Source organism: Pan paniscus, chromosome 1 (assembly GCF_029289425.2).
Source record: "Pan paniscus chromosome 1, NHGRI_mPanPan1-v2.0_pri, whole genome shotgun sequence".
Classification (NCBI taxonomy): Eukaryota; Metazoa; Chordata; class Mammalia; order Primates; family Hominidae; genus Pan; species Pan paniscus.
The window spans coordinates 41186868-41207173 of record NC_073249.2 but is presented as its reverse complement, the minus strand read 5'-3'; the positions used below and the strand labels follow the sequence as shown (position 1 = coordinate 41207173).

Sequence of the window (20306 nt, the reverse complement as noted above, 5' to 3'; positions counted from 1 at the left end):
CAGGAGGCTGAAGCAGGAGAATCGCTTGAACCCAGGAGGTGGAGGGTGCAGTGAGCCGAGGTTGCGCCATTGCATTCCAGCCTGGGCAACAAGAGCAAAGCTCCGTCTCAAAAGAAAAAGAAAAAGAAAAAAAAAAAACCATTAGACAAAGGGTCTTAATATTTTAGGGTCATAGACAACTTTGAGAATCTAATGTAAGCAATGGGCCCGCTACACAGGAAACTAAATATACAAATGTTTGTAAAACATTTTTCTGGTAGATCACAGACCCCCTGAATCCTGGAACATAGATGAAAACGCTGTGCATCCAACTACCGCAATATCCTCTTCTTACTGATTTTGTAAGGGAGGGTCATAAGGTTTTGGCTGCTGCAGCACAGTGAATGATGAAACCCAGACAGTCCTGGCATTGCTTCATTTGCTCAAAGACAGCAGAGGCCCAGGGTTTGGAAAGCACAACCCTTTTTGGGCTCATATTTCCATGACAAGGGCATTGGTGTTAACATTACTCCCTCATAGCCCTAGGGCCCCTTGGTGCCAGAGATGATTTGTGCCTCAGTTTCCATACTCGTGTAATGCTACTTAGCTCACACATCTAGGCAATGATTAGTGTGGACAAAGGATGGACATCCAGGTTCTAATCTCAGTGTCATTACTGAGTGATAATGACAAATCACTTGACCACTCTGGCCAGTTTCTTCACCCATAATATCGCAGCCCATGGGGCTGTTAGGATTACAAAATGAGATAAAAATGGGCAATATATATATATTTATGAAAGCTCTTTATATAACTGAAACCAATGAATAAGTTTAAGAATGTTATTATTATCTTAGCATTTAAGAGACTGACAAGGAGATTCATACCAAGAGAGTTGCTCTCAGGCCTTGGAACCAGGGAGGATAATAAAGATCTCTTTCACTTAGAAAAGGCAAATTCATGCCCAAAATATAAAAAATTTGTCTGGGCTGGTCACAGTCGCTCACACCTGTAATCCCAGCACTTTAGGAGGCCAAGGCAGGAGGACTGCTTAAGCACAAGAGATTGAGGCTGTAGTGAGCTATGATTGCACAACTGTACTGCAGCTGGGGTGACAGAGTGGGACCTGTCTCTAAAAAAACTTTTTAAATGTAAAATAAATAACTAAAAATTTTATTAAAAAATTTTTTTTTATTTTTAAATAAAAAACACTTGTCCAGGATCATTCACCTATGAGTACTGGCGGTGGGAACTTAAGGGGGTTCATAGCTTAGGGCGCATAGCTCTGTATAATCCAGCAATGGTTTGTAATCCTGGAGTCGTTTACTCCATCTTTTTAGGCCTATCCCTCGGCCAAGGAAAGAGACTGTGAGAACAGCCTCTTGCCACAGTTCCCCTGGTACTCTGTGCTCAGGTTGGGAGCCCCTGTCTGCTACTAGATGCAAATCAATTTCCAAGTTCACAGTGATGGGAAAACTAGAAGGCTCTTCATAGGTTCTGCCTGCTGTTAATGAGCTGATCTGGGGGAAAGGGCCGAGTGAAAATGAACAATCACTACCTAGAGTCACTGGAGTGCTCCATGCAGCCCGCCCGATGTATGTGTTTTATGCAGTGCTTAGGCTGCCGGTGCCTGAGGCCTGAAGGCAGGTTTATGAGATTAAAGCCCAGTGCCCAATAAATAATTTAGCAGCTTACTGCAAAAAAAAAAAAAAAAAGAAAAAGAAAAAAAACATACATGCAGTATAATAGCTACTATCTCCAGCAGTCTGATGTGTACATACATTTTAAATGCACGCCACTTTCATCTACATGTCTCCATTTGATGTGGAGTCCAAAACCAAATAAGGAAAAGAAAAAGAACACCATTACCTCCATCCTATCTATACATCCTGCCACCAAGATGGGGCAGATGAGAAACAAAACCCCGCCATGCACTAACTATTCAGGGCTTTGCTGCTGTCCTTCTCCACCTCCCAGCCCCTCCATCTCCTTCTTTGCTTTCGAATGCTGTTTCGTGTGTGTAGGAAGAATCAGAAATCTCCACTGTTCTAGTATTCATTCAGAATTTGGTTTTCTTTTCCCAAGGGCACCTTTTCTGGAGCAAAGCTGGCTCAAGGTGCTGTTTCCTGCAGTGTCCTATGTGACTTGCTTGTGGGTACAGCTCAAAAGGTGGTATAAATACATATCACCACCATGGCCACCAGAGTCCACGCTGAAGTTTTAATAAGCCAGAAGTAGTGGTGATGGATTGGTAAGACTCGAGCTTGACAATAAGGGAGCAGAAGAGCATTAGAGAATGGAGCAGGAAGAGGTAGGGGTGGGTGTCACAAGAAGAGTGAGTGGGAGAAGGCAGAGAAACTTCCAAGAAGTTGCTCCAAGATCTAGAAGCATCTGTGGGAGATGAGTGGCATGTAGTAATCTAGGTAGCAGCATGAGCTAGCAGGAGAAAATGATGCCAAAGCTAACCTTCTCCTTCTGATTGGAAAGTTGACAGGTTCTGATCACAGTTAAGGGATGCATGGCTTCACTAGGGAAGACAGGCATGAGGGAGAGTGGTAAGATTTCCCTCTAGCTTTTGTGGAGATCCGGGAGGGTGGCAACCACTTTGGCCCCAATCTCTTGACTCTCCTGTGAGTAGGGTAGACCCACAGACCCACCAGGCACTGTGCTTGTACAAGACTCCACCAAGCTTATCCCACCCCCTACTTTTTGCACCTCCATGGCCTTGGCTGCATTTACTGCCGGTGGCTGTGGTTTATCTCCCGTTGTTTATGGCCTGGGACAGGCTGCCTACAAATAGCTCCCCAAAGAGTGGGGAGATTCAGGCTTCTGCCATTCTGTGAAGCTTTTTCCAGAAATGAAAAGGACAGTCATAAAATGTTTTTTGCGGGGGGGTTAGGGGTGGGCAACTTGCATCATAAAAAGCGTAATGGACTAATGCTAATACACAGACTGGCTGCAGCCCAGGGGTGTCTGCTGAGCTCAGACATAAATACTGGGGAGGCATCAAGGAGACAGATTTTTTATTTCTTTGATTTGATGGTGGGGGTAGGTTGGGCATATTTTTTCCTTCATTTCTCTGTCTATGACCATTCCTCTGGGGATACCACCAATCCGTCTGAGACTTAAATTACCCAACATTTTACAGCTTCAAGAGGGGCAGCCATTAGACTATGGGAAAGACTGAAGGTACAAGGGAGGTGGTGGGTACATTATATGGCCTCATGGGGGAGTCTAATTTTGGGGTTTGGTTGTGCCATACAAGACCTTGCTAGTGACAAGATAACTGAAGGGGGCGAGTATAGTTATGTTGGGCATATGACTGAATGCACCTACGAGTAACCATGAACTTGCCCAACATCAGGCACATTTCCAATATTGAAGAAACTGATTAATGTTTTCTATTTAGTAGGAGCCAAAACAGCACCAACACCAACAATCACCCAACAGGAATCCCATCCCTTTCCAGCTTCAGGAATGAAAAGTAAAATACCTGTTTGGTAATTAATAAAAAGTCCATGTACTTGAGGACTCAACCAAACACACTGTTTCCTAGGGTTTTATGTTAAAAAACAAAAAACAAAAAAAAACCCATGTTCTCTGCTAATATTGACCATTAGCCAATTACTTTCTAGCCACATACTTGCCTTTAAGCATGCACTTACACAGAGTGGGTAAATGTACAGTGTATTTGTGGGGCAGACGACAGAAGTGAATGCAAATCCTGTGTTCAAGTAGTCTTGGTTTTGGGTGGTGCTGAGATGCTCTTGCTCCTTTCTCCCTATCATGGAGGTGCTGAACACCTGTGAGTTTGTGGTAGGGTCCTGAGAATTGAATTGGAGAATGGACTCAGTCCACCTAAGACCCTGGGTTAACTGAGAAGAAAGAGAAACAGTAGAAACTATGGCAATGGGGGCAAGAAGCTCCTGTTCACCCTTGCAGTGGGTGGGGAGAAAAAGACTGAAGGCATGTGGAATTCAGATTCCATTGCACCATTTGCTTTGGAGAAATTAATTTTATGTGTGTTGTCCCTGAGAATGGGTGGAAAATAAAGTGGTATTCAGAAGAATGGGTGGCAAGGGCCGGGGTAGATGTTGGAAAAGAAAGCTATCTCTTTTGTCCTCTGTATCTGGGTATATGTGAGGTGAAAGAAAAAGGGGAAGGCAGGGAATCTTATTAGGTGTACTAGACCTGTGCTAAGAGATTTAGATGCTTATTGAACCTTATTATAATCCTTCTGAAGAAGGTATTATTATGACCTTTTTAAAGACAAGAACTCTCAACTCTGAATTGCTGAGAAGTTAAATAACTTGGCCAAGGTCACGTACTTAGTAAATAGTAGAGTTAGGACTTGAACTCAAACCATTGTCTTATCTCAATGATATAAAACAATGAAAGAAAAAAATCAATAAGTGATGGTTTAGAAGAAAAATTATTTTCAGTCTGAAGATCAAAAGAGCAGGGACTAGTGCATCCCTTGTGCCAACTGGTACAAGTTATTATTCTAATTGATAAAGGGAGGTCACCACATGTGCCATTGATGGAAAAGGGTTAGATAACCCTTGTGCATGATGACACGTGATTACTCAGGCTGAGGGTGAATGGGGCACTGACAGTCACCAAAGCTGAACTGGGGGCTAATTGCCGGAAGAGACTGGGTTTCCCCGTGACTAAATATGCTGCAAATTTACCTGGAAAAGAATCTCAACATGAAAGAGAGCTAACCCTTGTGTGTGAAATTAACGGGTTGTCTGTGGCCCAGGGAGCTCTCTGGATGGGGACCCTTGGAATCAGTTGTCAGTAGGGGTCTTGCCCAATCATCCACCTAGAAATGAGGCCCAACTGGGCCCATCAGTAGGAGTTTGGCTCAGCCTCTTTCAAATAAGCTTAGGGTATGAGGAAAATTCCTCTTCCCTTAGTTGGCTAGTGTCTTAGCCTAAACTGACTCCCATTAGGTTAGACATAAAGCAGAACTTCCTGGCTACGAGCTGTCTGAAGCTTGACCATGAGCGACCAACATTGGCTCTGGCATATCCTTTCCTAAAGACTTTAAAGAGCAGCAGAGACACCTAATTGCTGCCCACAGCACTGGGTAGGAGAGAACCCTTCCTCCAGCCTCACCTTTACTTGCTGGTATTTCAGTAAAAGGCCCAATACAAATATAGAATGTATAATTTTCACATCATTCTTGGCAAATCCCAGGTGCGCCCCATTAGCAGAGTTCCAAGGATGCCATTTTCTATCAAGAAAAAGACACGCCACATCGGAGTGCTTAGCTCAGGGCCCTATTAATAGCAATCCTAATTATATGGCTGCAAATTTAATTCATAGCAATGATTAGTGTCAGAATCAAAGGCATCAGGCATCAATATTGATGGAATTGCATAAGCCCCATAAACAGAGAACAAGCATTTGGGCCCATCCCCCCAGCAGTGGTCTGCTGTTAACTATTGCATTAATGTCTCTTCCAATTTTGCCAAATCAAAATGACTCCATTTCTCAGTGTTCTCCTCCTCCCCACTGAAACCTTTGCCTGGCCAGCTCTGAATGGGTATGACTGGCACACAAAAGATCCCAGACAATGTCTTTGAAGAAGAGCCCGGGGGCTCTGAGGGATGCATGGGTGATGGGGCCTGGCCCCACGCTTTACCCAGCAGCTTTTGGCCTTGTCAGCAACACTCCTTTGTCTCTCCTTCAGAAAGCTCACAGCAAACAATGATGCCTGGAGAAAGGGGAGTCAGCTGGGGACTGTGTGTGGCACAAAAGGCCGCCACCCCGCGCATTGTGACCCAGGCCGAGAGGGATGGGAAGGTGGAGGAGGAGGCCTGAGGAGAGGGACACAAGGAAGACAGCGTGTGCCGAGGTGACAGCTGCCATGTCCAGAGTTTCCAGGGCACCTTCACTCAAAAGAGTGCAAAGAGGTAGCCCTTCCCCTCTTCTCACGTGCATCTTCTTGCAGCTCTCCGTCAGGCAAGTGGTAGTCTACACATGGACAAATGGAAGCGTAGAGAAGTTCAATTGAATGCTAAAAAGCTAGTGGTTAAAAGCACAGGTCTGGAGTCAGAGAGCTCTGGATTCAAATCCCAGCTCTCCAATTAGTAGCAGTGTGACTCTGCCAAGTTACTTAGTTTTGTTGAGCCTCAGCTTGTTATATGTAAAATGGAAACAAGACTAATGATTTTTACAATTTGCAAGGGTTGATGAGGCTTAACTGAAACAAAACAAAACACTTAGCTCAGGGCTTAGCATATAGTAAGTGCTTAATTTATAGTGGATCTTTTACGCCTATCCCCATTCAAAAATGTGGCATTCCTAGAGAGAAGACTAACGTGTAAGACTTGAGGGTCCCAATTCAGTGTTCTTCTGATTTGTCAGAACTTCTTAGCCCTGAGGCCAGAAGTGAAGTAGGCCTCCCTGCTGGGCAGGTTCTGGTAAGATCCCTGAGACGTGTGGACTGAGGGCTCAGGGATCCTGGTCACCCTAGATCAAGGTTGTATGGTCAGGCCTGGTACAAGAAGCTCAGCTGGATTCTTGCTCCAGGGAAAAAAATCCCTAGATCAATTTTAAGTTCTGCATAGGAAATGCCTGCATGCTAGAGAGGCCGAGGTCAGTCTGATGTTTTGTGCAGAAAGAATGTTCTTTAGGCCGGGCGCAGTGGCTCACGCCTGTAATCCCAGCACTTTGGGGGGCCAAGGTGGGTGGATCACAAGGTCAGGAGATCGAGACCATCCTGGCCAACATGTTGAAACCCCGTCTCTACTAAAAATACAAAAATTAACTGGGCATGGTGACATGAGCCTGTAATCCCAGCTACTTGGGAAGCTGAGGCAGGAGAATCGCTTGAACTAGGGAGTTGGAGGATGCAGTGAGCTGAGATCACGCCACTGCACTCCAGCCTGGTGACAAAGTGAGACTCTGTCTCAAAAAAAAAGGAAAAAAAAAGTCCTTTAAAATGATATAGGGAAGGGCCCCAAAATTGGAATTCAAAAACCTGGGTTCCAGTCTTGCCTCCGTGGGTAAGAACCTGGGTGAGTTTCAGCAGATCACTCCACCTTTCTAGGCCTCAGCTAACTCATTCATAAAATAGAACAATACGCATCTTACTTGTCTAAAGTCAGTAGACCAGATCAGTTTTCTGAGGTCCCCTCCAGCTACTAAATCTATGATACACATTTAAGGGAACACTCTTGATCTTGCTTGATAGTGTCAATCTTATCCCCTGGGGGCCTTAACCCCAATTCCCCAGCCTCTTCCCCTCAATTGTCAAGCGTGGGAATTCCAGATTTGTTATTAAAGCCTGTTGATGCCATTTCTCCTTCCAGATTAGCTGGGGGACACTCAGCCTTTGCCATAGAAACCAGAACACAGGGTAGGATGGGGATGGCTGATTGGGACAACCCAACGGCACCAGCTCCTGAACTTCTTTCCCACCTTGGAGCCTAGAAACCTTTCTGGAGGCTGAGGCCAGGAGAAGAATAGAACCACAGGAAGAGACTCAGAAGGCCAGAGCTCCAGATTCATTTTCACCACATTCATCTCCATGTATTTCCTGCCTCCCTGGACAGAGAGGCACATGCTAGCAAGAAGGAAAGAGACATTAAAGTAGCCATAAGCTCTTAGCTTGATCATCTTGGGCTACACAAGTGACTTAGGTATATGCTGGGCCCATCTCCACCCTGAAGTATTTGTCGTTCTGGTTCCAATTTCCACATCTTCCCTTGATTTACAACTTGACCCCAAGTAAGTCCATAATCTCTGAATTTCAGAATCACCATCTGCAACAGAGCAGTGAAATATCCCAATCCTTCTTTTTTTTTTTTTTTTTTCTTTTTTTGGAGACAGAGTACAATCTTGGTACAATCTTGGCTCCCTGCAACCTCCGCCTCCCGGCTTCAAGCGATTCTCCTGCCTCCTGCCTCCTGCCTCAGCCTCCTTAGTAGCTGGGATTGCAGGCATCCGCCACCAGGCCCAGCTAATTTTTTTTTTTGTATTTTTAGTAGAGACGGGGTTTTGCCATGTTGGCCAGGCTGGTCTTGAACTCTTGACCTCAGGCAATCTGCCTGCCTCGGCCTCCCAAAGTGCTGGGATTACAGGCGTGAACAACCGCGCCTGGCCTCCAATCCTTCTTGATCATCTGAAAATTATATGGGACTAATGAACTAATAGAATCAAAGAGAATTTGGGACTGTGGCAGAAAAACATGGTAATAGTACAGGAGTGGTAGTAGTAATACTAGTAGGAGGAGTCACTCTAGCAGCAACAGAGGTGGTAGGCAGCAATGACTGCCATTTATTAAGCATCTCCTATGTCAAGATCTGTGTTAGACATTATATATCCTCCATGTCTGATACGCATAGCAATCTTGCCAGGCAGGCATGGGTGGTCCAGATGAGTAAACTGAGGTCCCCTCAGATCACATAATTCATCGAAGGCAGAGTTGTGCAGCACAGGATATTGTGGTTGGTGTGGAGACATGCAAAGGGGGAGAATGAGCCTGTTTTAGTTAATTCTGCGAAGCTACAACAGGGCAACTGACACTTCCTTCAGCCCCACCCTGGGGAGGGGGTCAGTACATATTGTTTGGTGATATGAGACTGGGAAACCTCTCACTGGTGACTAATGCAACTGGATGCCAAAGTCCAGCAGGATTAGATTAGTTCGGCTCAGCTGGTCCCGTCTTCTAAGTATTTTTTTCCCATGACTCAGGGCTGGGAGTAGGGGACAGGATTCTCTTCCTCCAGCTGACCTTGCAAACATGTCACTGAAAAGGAGCCTGATCTGACAGCTTCACTACCCCAGGGAGCCAGGGAAGAAGTGGGGTTTTGGGGAAGCCTCAAAGATATCAGTAATAATAGAAAGCACTTGCATGCCAAGCACCATATTAAGCACTTTTTACACATGATTTTATTTAATCCTTACAACAAATATGCAAAGTGCTTATTACTACCCCACTCCACAGGAAAAAAAAATCGAAGTTCACAAGTTAAGTCACAATTGTAGTAATATTTAAATGCACATATGCCCATGTGCCCAAGCTCTGCACTCCATCCCTTCCATGAATTATTTCTTTATGATCTATTTTTTCCTTAGCACTTATCACCCACTAAACATAATATATATAGTGATTACTTACTTTGTTTGTCTGACTTCCCACATTCAGATAATTTCCATCAGGGCAAGAATTTTTTTTTTTTTTTTTCTTTTTGAGATGGAGTCTCTCTGTGTCCCCCAGCCTGGAATGCAGTGGTGCAATCTCGGCTCACTGCAACCTCTGCCTCCTAGGTTCAAGCAATTCCCCCACCTTGGCCTCCTGAGTAGCTGGGATTACAGGCACAATGCCACCATGCCCGGCTAATTTTTGTATTTTTAGTAGAGATGGGGTTTCATCATGTTGGCCAGGCTGGTCTCGAACTCCTGACCTCAGGTGATCAGCCCGCCTCGGCCTCCTAAAGTGCTGGGATTACAGGTGTGAGCCACCATACCTGGCCAGGGCAGCCATTTTTGACAGTTTTATTTTCTACTGCTTTATACCAAGCTCCTGGCACACAGTACATATTCAATAAATATCAGTTCAATAATGAATTATGTCATTTAATCCTTATTGTAATCTTATGATGCCGGTACCAGAACTGTCCTCATTTTACATTGAGGAAATTAAAGCTCAGAGGTCACACAGCTAGTAGGATGGAGTCAGGACTGGATCTCTCCAAAGCCCCTATACTCTTTGTTATGCAAATTGGTCCCTACTCGAAGGCAGGAGAGTGGACCAGGTGGTCTTTGTAAGTCCCTTCCGACTCAGAGATCCAGGTCCATGTACAAAATCCACAGACAGGCAAGGCTTAATGGCGTAAAAGGGTCTGTATTTTCCTAAAGATAAGACCTCTGTAAACACCAGCACCTTGGCCTCTTGAAAATTTTGCATAGCCTATTTAGGTCGCCTGGATTCTGTGAGCTTGAATCATTACGCCCATCCCACCCATCCACAAAACACAGTTCTCTGTGTTTCACCTGCTCTGCAATAAAGCCCCGAGCTGCAGGAGCTCAACGTTAAGACTGCAAAACAGCCAGCTGAATACACAGCCTGAGGCCTCATACAAGAATTGTCCAAGATTGAAGTATATTAGAAACTACACAAAAAGTACAAAAAATAAATGAGTCTTTAGTTTCTCCCCTTTCAGAATGACTCTGGGAGATCAGGACCTCCTTCCCTGGGGTCTGCTGGGGATCTGGACAGAGCCGACATCCCCTGTCTACACCTGCCATGGTCAAGCAAGGAGATGTGCTGGCCAGAGTGTGTGTGTCAAGACGGGTGGGAGTGGGACATTCTGTAAATATGCCCCTTTCTTGTGCCAACCAAATGCAGCCTTTCCCAGCTTTCAGAAGACCAGTTCTGGGGACCCAAGAGGCCTATAGAACAACAAAACAAACAGCGAGCTTGGCGGCGGGAGCCCGGGCAGGGAGCCAAACTCATTACTAGGGATGTGGTGGTGAGCTCCCTGAACCACCACCCCACCCCTTCCATGCAGGCTCTGGGGAAGGGGAGAGGGTCTCTACTCCCCACCACCCCAGTGTCCAGCATTGCTGAGACGCCTGGGCGAGTTAGAGTATCAGATGGGCGGTCTCAGGTCCCAGGAGAGCCACTAAGTCTCTTAGATGTGGACCTGCAGCTCCGGCTGTTTACTCAATCAAGGGTTCATGCTGAGAGACAAGTGAATCATTTCCACTCAGAGGAATGAGTGGCTATTGTTTGGTGGGGCTGGCACAGAGAGAAAGGCATGTTTCTCAGCTTTTCATCCAACTTGGCCTTCCGTCCGCCAAGGCAACTCCACCCCACGAGAGGAGCCAAGTAACAGGTTAGTGTGTTTGGGGAGAAAGTCTAAATGCCAATGTCAATATTGGCATTGGAGGGTGGAGGTGAGCATATAACCTTGGGCAAGACATTTAGTATAGCTACGGCTCAGTTTCCTACATCTGTAAAATGGGGTAAAGATGCAGGGGTGATCAGCACCCTCAGTTGAAGAATTTGAGGAAGATGAAAAGAACCACAGAAACGTATCTTGTAAACAGTCAGTGTTATCAAATAACTGAGTAATAACCCCAGGGCTGAGGAGAGTTAATACTTTGGTGCTCCTGATGGATTCTTTCCAATGCCTAAGCTGCTACTGCAAGAAGCTCACAGTTTTCCTGGCTTTGCTTAGTAAATCGTTTGTGCGATTACAAAGAGAAGAATAGAATTGGGACGTCAGGGCTTCCTGTGGGCTGGGGACTGGAGACCTTGGGTTGGTATGTCCCTTAGGGAAAGGCAGAAAGAATTTTCCTCTAAGAATTTCACAGGCATTTCAGCAGCCACCATTAGCTAATGGGAAAGAAGGTAGTGCCAGAATAGGCCGGGGCCCTCCCCAGAGCTTGGAAAGTCTCTGAGGATTTGCAAAAACATCCCAAGAGTCATACAGAGACTGGTGGGGGAAGCAGTGGTTCCCTGGGCATTCTTGCCTGCTTCCCCTGTTATGAACAAGCCTGCATCTGATCCAGGTGAAGCAGATGGCTGTCTGTACTATTCTGGGGCCCTCCAGGCAACAGTGTAAATGCTGTCCCCTTCCTCCAGCCAACATTTCTGACATTACCATCCCACCCTCTTCCAGATGTTGTTAACCAGAAAACAAACTCCTTTCCTGTTACCCACCAGAAGTTGTCCTGTTTCCTTGACTCCTCATGCCACTGCCACGCCAACCCTCCTCCTCCCCTCACTGACCTACCCAACACATCATACCTTCCTTCCTTCGCAACCAACCACATCAACAGGAGTCACCGTTGGTGTCTGATTCTATTTCAATTCGTACAAATAGATGTCTGGCATAGAATAGGCACCCGATACATTTGAGATCACTTTCATGAGCACCTAATGTGTATCTGGCAGTGGGGATGGCATGATGAATGTGAAAAGGAAGGTCCCTGCCCTCAAAGATCTGTGAATCTCAAGGGAGGTAGACACCTTAACAGCTGCTCCCTTGCCAGATGCTGTAGGGTCTAGGAGGGTGCCATGCATAGTGGTTGAAGGGACAGGGTAAAGGACATGTCACAATGCTTGAGCAGCAGAAGAGGTTTCTGGTGGGGATGGAAAAGAGAGCCAGCAGCATCTGCTGCTGTTTAAGGTCCCTGGGACTAAGAGGCTAGAGAGCCTCGGCAAAACACTACCCCCAAGCTTCTGTGAGGAGCCCTGCAGGGATGTGAAACCTGGGTTGAGGCGGCAGTTTAGCAGCTGCAAATGGAAGGAAGAAACCAAAGGAACTTCACCCTAACCCAAGATAGTCCTTCCTTCCATTGTCCTGGCATCTTTCACTTGCTCAGCTTGACTTCTTCCCTCTTTTGCACCATGGCATGAGCTTGATTTGCCTCCTGTCTCCGCCCTGAAACCTGGAAAATCATGTAAAATGAGTTTCCAGTTCCTGTTGCCACTCTTCCTCCATCTCCATCTGCTTTGGTGTTTGCACTTAATCTCTATCATCTGGACTCCCACTGCCTATTCTTAACCAGGAGGGATGCTGTCATGAGGAACTAGACCCAGACCCCAGGATAACCTGCTTTTCCCTCCCCTACATCTGGCCCTAGGCCCGCCTGTCCTCATCATCCTGGCTATGCCTTGCCCTGTCTGTGCCAAGCCCCTCCTACCTGACCCTGAGGGGCTTTCTGCTACACTAAGGGCAGGCTCAAAACCAGCCTCATTCCAAAGCCCACACCCAGGGGACCTTGGTCTTCCCTTTTCTGCTCCGCTTCTCTGCCTCAGCCTGTCCTCCTTCATCGCACGCTTTGCTGACAGAGCCAGAGAAACAGTGGCACCATCACTGAGAAGATCTGAGATTTGATGCAGGAATCCCCTTGACAGCACCCATGGTTGGTGACCATCCAGTCTCTGCTTGCATATTTCCACTGACTAGGACCTCATTCCTTCCTGAGTCAGCTCTCTCCATCACGGGACAGTCTGGCTGTAAAAAACGTCTTCCTTATATGAAGGGGAAAGCTGCATTGCTGTAACGCCTACCCAGTGGCCCTATTCTGCCCTCTGGGGCCACACTGAATAAGCCTAATTCATCTTCCATAGCTTAATGGATAAGCCTGCAGATTGTAAAACCAGGTAATCACAGTTCAAGTCCTAGCTCTGCCATTTTATTTGCTGTGTGACTTTATTATTATTTTTTAACCCTTCTTGACCTCCATTTCCTCATCTTTAAAATGGAGGTGATAATAGCACCTACCTCATAGAGTTATATAAAGAGTAAATGAGTTAACAGATATAAAGCTCTTCAATAGCATGTGACACATAATAAGTGCTCAGTAAATTATGTTATGTAAAGACAGCTGTTCAATGTCCTGCTTTATTCACTCTTTTTCCCTTCACATAGCATGATTCCCACATCCATCTAGCTCTTGTTTATCTGGCACTTGAGTTTGCTTAACACCCTCTTGCGATGTTATCTCCAAGGTAAAGTGGAGTCACTGTGTCTCGTGACATAGAAGCTGTTCTTCTATTATCATGATGAAGACTAACTTTGTTGAAGCAATATATCACAGAGTTGGCTCATGTCAACCTCACGGTTCACTAAAATCCCAAGATCCTTTTCGCTTGATCTCCTTAGGGCTTAAAGCCTCACAGGGCTCTCCCTCCCCTCTTACCCGTCCAAGTCTTCTGAGCTTCTCTGAATGTTGGACCTTCATTGCATATGCTTTGTACCTTCTCAGTGTGGCACCCAAGGTCTAGAATGCCCTTCTCTCCCCCAAATCATCAGTTCATCAGTTCTTCTGTCTCATCTAGTCTATAAGCAGACCCTGGTAATCTTCCTTTTCAGTAAAGCTTTGCAGATTGATCACACTATAGTTGCTGTTTTGTTTGAATTGTTCCACTCTTATGGTGAATCTTTGCATGTCTTCTTATCACCTGCAATGCACTGACCCTTAGCTTATGCAGCATTGCACATATAGGTTTTTTTGTTTTTGTTTTTTTTTTGAGACAGACTCTTGCCCTGTCGCCCAGGCTAGTGGCGCGATCTGGGCTCACTGCAACCTCCACCTCCCAGGTTCAAGCAATTCTCCTGCCTCAGCCTCCTGAGTAGCTGGGATTACAGGTGCACGCCACCATGCCCTGCTGATTTTTGTATTTTTAGTAGAGACAGGGTTTCAACCATGTTGGTCAGGCTGGTCTCAAACTCTTGTTTTTGTTTTGCTTTGTTTTGTTTTGCTTTTGAGATGGAGTCTCACTCTGTTGCCCAGGCTGGAGTGCAGTAGCATGATCTTGGCTCACTGCAACCTCCACCTCCTGGGTTCAAGCGATTCTCCCACCTCAGCCTCCCAAGTGGCTGGGACTACAGGCATGTGCCACCACACCTAGCTAATTTTTGTATTTTTAGTAGAGACGGGGTTTCACCATGTTGGCTGGGCTGGCCTTGAACTCCTGACCTCAGGTGATCCACCTGCCTCGGCCTCCCAAAGTGCTGGGATTATAGGCATGAGCCACCGCGCCCAGCCTCACATACAGGTTTTGGGGACTTAACCTTATTCTGTCTGTTCCTTCCACATGTTTGCAGCTCAGAAGGCAGTGGTCTTGTCTAGGGTGCTCTCTATGCATCTTGCAGAAAGCAGTGTATAAGCAGCTATGTGGACACAGCACATAAGAGCGCCCTGTGGTCCTATCACTTCTAGCAAGTCTCTGCTTCCTCTAAACTTACATACACAGGGACATCCTGTTCCTACAGACCACAGTAGATGAGGGCTGGACAGCCTGACAGACGCCGGGAGAAGTGAGTAGTTCTGACGCACCCGGCTTCCCTTCCCTTTCCAAACTCTTAGCTATTTTTTTTCTTTATTTTCCTTCCTGTGTTGAAAGAGCTATGGGGCCTGGACCATAGTAGGGTTTCCTGGGGACATTCCATAAATTCTTCATGGGTTATTTCTCTGGAGAGGGGTGGGAGCAAGTAAGCTGGTAGACGGGAGGCCAGCAGGGGCCTGGGTATGAATGTCAAGTACCTCAAAGCAGCGTGGGTGGGAAGGAAGGGTGAGCTGCACAGAGGAGGAAGGAGGGGTGTCATGAGCTCATAGAAACCGCCAAAGAAAGGCCAAGCAAAGAGTGAGAAGCAGCAGCCAAATCACAGGTCAGAACAAGCTGTGGGTAACCACGCCCCCAGCTTTGCCCTTGAACCTGCTGACTGGTCTCCACAGTAACTTGTCCGTCAGGGTTTCAATAAGGCCAGGAGAACTTGGCCAACTCAGGTGTGTGACTTGGATAGATGCCAAGCAGCCCCTAGTGTGTGCTGTGCACGATGCATGGAGATATGGGGAAAGTCAACTCAAGGTCCCTTTGTATCTTGTTGGGTCCCTTTTCCTTTATTCACTTCTCATCCATCCATTCAGCAAACACTGATTCCTTAATTCACATCTAGATCTGAAGAGAGTGAAAGCACTGGCCCCTAGCTGACCTCTGTAGCAAGCCTGGACCTGAAGATCATTCTCAGTCTCCCTCCCTGGGCTCTAGAGCTACTTCTTTAAGTAAAAATGGTGCCAAATTGGGTGTCAAGGCAAGAAGCAACTTGTCCTAGATCTCTATGCTTGGGCAAGTCAATTTTCTTCTCTGGACCTCAGTTTCCCTGTCAAATAATGAGAGTATTGGGCCAGGCAATCTCTAAGGTTCCTTAAAGAATGGTTCTATTTTTCAAAGCAGTTTTGAAGCCTATCCCATGAGTGAACACTTGGTGACAGGATTAAAGGGGAAGAAGGGAACAGTCCAAAAAGCATGACCCCTGCCTTTCACAGAACTTTCAAGAGAATCAAGGAGACAGAATGACACACATGACCTGGAGCAGTGACTGAAGGTAGGGGAAAGGTGCTCACACTAGCCTGTGTGGTTTCTGCTGGCCCTTAGAGAGCCTGTGTGCCATTTAGGAAAAGGTGGTCCCTATGGGTAGATGACTTAGTAAGAGAAGTCCCATGAGCAGATGTTTATACCACAGGGTACATGATGTGACAGGGAGAGCTCAGGCTGGATTTCAACTCCCACTAGGCCCGTTAACACAGTCCTCCTAGGCCAGGCACAATTTGCTCAACTGGATGTGGTGACCCTGGCTGAGCAGGGAAGTAGCTGGCCTCAGGGTTCCAAGCTGAATTGCTTCTTGGTAGAAGCCACTTTTAAATCTTAGCAGAATTTCACACAGCAACTCCTTCCCTTCCCATTTTGGAAAAGCAAATGCAAGGACCACATTCTTTCTCTCTTCCATGTGCCGAAAAGCCAATCTAGGGTCCCTAGTCCCAGGCAGAGTGGAGGGCACAGAAGAGGAACATGTAGGAACCTCTACAGCAAGTGAGGAAATGGTTAAATATCTTTGGTATCATGAGAACCAGAAGAAGCCTGGAGGGTTTAGCACTGCTAGGTGAACCCAGACCAGTTCTTCTCACCTCCCCTGGCAGTAATTCAGAACAAGCAGAACATAGAAATTCTTCCTTGGGCTCACTCCAGGTTACCCTCCTTCCACATTTCCAAACAACATCCCTCCCAAGGCTCTAAATGGATTAGGAGGAAAGAGCTCCAGGGTGATGTCAACATCAAAGGGTGAGATGCAGTGAGGTCTTGCATGTTCCTTGATCCACAGGTGCTGGGACCAGGGAAAGGTGGCAGGAGGGTAAGCTTGGGAAAAGGGATTAGCTGAGACCGGAAAGAATGTGGCTGCTCTAATCCCACATAATGAACCAGATTGTGCGCCCTCTCTGCACCCTAGGCACTAGACAAGCCGGTACAAGCTGTTGGCTTCAGCCTGCTGCACAAGAGGCCTCCCATGCTGCCATCCCCAGACAGCCTGTGCCCTCCAGCTGGCAGAAGTACCCTGGGAGGCGCAAGGTAAAACGTCTACTTCCACCTGGCAGCTTACATCTGGGTGGGGAGCTGGGAAGGGAAGAGTCTGTGATTGCAGGAAGAGGAAAGACTGGAGAATGGTGTCTTCTTCAGGCATCATATACCATCAGAGAGCAGCACCCACCGTTTGCCCCAGGTCTTAGAACTGGGACCAGTAATCTGCTTCAACCAACTTCTCTGAATTCAACAAAGACCAGTATAATCAACTTTACAGGTTCCAGGGAGGGATTTGTGATTTTGGAGATTTGTAATGTACATAATCAAAAACTTAGTTTTGCTTGATTTGGGAATGAAGAGCAATTTTTTTTTTTTTTTTTTTTTTTGCTTTTGCAGATGTACCTTCTTAAAGTTTTTTCTTAAAGTTTGGGAAATACTGAAATATGCTTGCATTCCTTACATACCCAATGACTGATGACTGGAGGAAGTAGCTAGAAGCTAAGTCACAAAATTAACCCCTTCTTACCTCCCCATTTCACCTTTGTTCCCCAAGAAAATAAAGTTGCCTGTAGTTAAATCTCCACCAATAGCTACCTTCCAAGAGGGACTCTTTGCTGAGGGGGTGAATGGCATTGGAGCATCTGAACTCATAGACTCTTACCTTTTTCAGCTTGCCACTCTTAGTCCCCACAAAAACCACGCTGTAGCCATTGTAAACGTAGGAGGCCACAGAGGTCATGCGGTCCCTGCTGGTGGTGTACAGGGTCAGGCCCTCCACTGGAGTTGAGCCTCCCAGCGGCTGGTTGATGTCCAGTCCACAGAAGTTATCATCGATGGGGACAGGCTGGAGGGAAGCGGAAGGAATTGGGGTGAGTAACAGTGGAGGCATGGTGAAGTCTCTACACGACCCATATCCACAACTTCCAGCCTTAGGACACCAGGCCTCAGAGAGGCAGACATGGGAGTTCAGGGGCCCTCATACAAGCTGCAGACAAAAACTTCTCACCAGCTCACCCACAGATTCCATGTTGGTTCTTATGAAGCCAGATGAAAGAACAGGCAGCAACCTTCCACTCAGCTGGCGTCACCTGTATCTACCTTTCTGCCAGGAGAACCAGGATCAATTTGTAAAGCTAAGTGCCTGAACTCATTTTCTATTTATTTTAATGTCCCTCAGGACCATGGCATTCTGTGGGATCTTTCTATTTCAGACAAGAGTTCCTTCAGTGGATAATCAGTCTAAAGGCAACATTACAGGATTTCTACCAGCCCAGAAAGGGTTTCTTGTTTGTTTCTTGGGCTGTAGGGTCTCCCTTTGGGTGCAAGAAATTTTAGGCCATTCAACTATCCAGTTGTTTAATATTTACCAGCACGTCACTGGAGCCAACCATGGGAATTCTAGCTCCCTACTATCTTTCCGTACTGGAAAGAGATCAGAAGTGTCATAATAATATCGAATAGTACCTTATACTTTGGAAAAGTTAGTTAATCTACCTATGCCTCAGTTTCTTCCTTTGGAATAATACCTGCCTACCTTTCTGATAGAATTGTGAAGGAACAAATGAAATAATGCATGCAAAAGATTTGTGTTAAGTTGTCCAACTCTTTCCACTATTGTGCATTATAGATCTTCAACAATGTTTGGGTAAATATAATTAAGAGAGAATTCTGGAGGTGGTGTCCTTCATATTTCCAGCCTTTAAGGAGAGTGGTGGTGTGGCTCCATAATGTATCTGTCAGCAGCGACTGGAGCATGTTTGAAAGAAGATCACCTTGAGCAAGTGAAAAAAAAATTGTGGCCGGGCACGGTGGCTCACGCCTGTAATCCCAGCACTTTGGGAGGCCAAGGCGGGCAGATCATGAAGTCAGGAGATCGAGACCATTCTGGCCAACATAGTGAAACCCTGTCTCTACTAAAAATACAAAAAATTAGCCGGGCGTGGTGATGTGTGCCTGTAGTCCCAGCTACTTGGGAGGCTGAGGTGGGAGAATCGCCTGAACCCAGGAGGCGGAGGTTGCAGTGAGCCGAGATTGCGCCACTGCACTCCAGCCTGGGCGACAGAACGAGACTCCGTCTCCAAAAAAAAAAAAAAAAAAAAAAAAAAAAAAAAAAAAAAAAAAAAAAATTGCTGGAAAGAAAGTAGGAAGATCTTGATCCTACCCCCTGTTCTGCCACTAACTGGTTGTGAAAACTTGGACAAGCAGGGTCCTCTTGTAGGGCTCTTAAAGGGAATGTTAAATTGACGATTTCTAAGATCTCAAGAAAGATCTTAGGTCTTTCATCTAAAAAAGAATGAAAGACAAAGACCATAATGCTTCCTGAGGCAGGGGCTGCTGAGGGGTTTGCATTCTGTACACAGTGCTCAGCACGGGGCTGGGTCAGAATGGGTGCTCTGACATGGCCCAGTTAATGGCACAATGTGGAATCCTGTGGCAAAGGCTGCAGGCTCTGGGCCAGAAAGAGCCCCGCATCCTGTGGCAGCTGTTCCTTCTGGGTCTGTGAAGGCATCCCAGAGGAGGAAGGAAATGGCTATCGTAGAAATCATAGAAAGCAGCAGAACAGCCTGCCCCCATGCTCCCTTCAGCCTCCTCTCACCCTCACCAGGGAAGAGCAGGCTGACACATCATCACTCGTTGACAGCCTCATTTCTTTGGAATAATTGGTTTATAAGTTATGGCATATGATTTTTTTTTTTTTTAAAACCAGGGACTTCCGTTCCCTTCTCTTCTCAGTCCCAAAAGGAGCAGAGGCTCAATTTTTTGTGGTTCCACAGTGTTTTGTAGAGAGCTGCTGCTCCTGTTACTGGTAGGAATGATGGTGCTGCACTTGTGTGTGTATATTCTTCAGGAAAGAAAACACATTTTTAGGTTAAGATGACTTTTGAACCCGGGATAATATTGAGCCCCACGGAGCAGAAGGAATGAGTTTCTCAGGAAGGGAGTGAAGCTGTGGTGTGCTGAAGCCAGCTGATAGGGAATAACTGTGCATTCAGTGACATCCCATGATGCTTGAAATCAGCCAGGATAGGTGTATTTATACCATGGCAATTGGCAGAGGCTACAAACCAGAGCATTCCTCTCCCTCCCCTGCCTGCATAGAGCCAGTTATTTAATATTTACCAGCACACCACTGGAGCCAACCACGGGAATTCTAGCTCCCTAGAAAGGCAGGTCAGAGTTATCAGCTACACTTTTTACATTGTGTACTTCTCTTCCTCATCTCAGCCCTACACTACAGGCAGCTACTGCCCTGGCTAAGATGAAAGTGATCCAGATTTTAGGCCTTTCTCTACTGAAACCAGCTGTGTGACCTTGATATGTCATGTATCATGTCTCAGCCTCAGTTTTCTCATCTGTAAAGTAAAGTATTGGAACAGGTAATTGTCAAGCTTCCTTTGAGCTCTAAAAGTCCCTAATTTCATGGCTTCCATTTCTTTCCCACTTTCTGCAGGGCTGGTAAGGCCACAGAGTCTGGGCACAGGCGTAGCCCAAGTCA

General features: G+C 46.3%; 1 protein-coding gene across 2 annotated transcripts in view; it reads right to left on the bottom strand.

Annotated features, from left to right (window-relative positions):
- Positions 1-20306, bottom strand: part of PLXNA2 (plexin A2) — a 247885-nt gene that overhangs the window by 170084 nt on the left and 57495 nt on the right. For both annotated transcript variants that reach the window (XM_003831204.8, XM_034945808.4), the window contains exon 3: positions 17472-17654. In XM_003831204.8, the coding sequence (XP_003831252.5) occupies positions 17472-17654 (183 nt within the window). The remainder of the gene's footprint in view (positions 1-17471; positions 17655-20306) is intronic.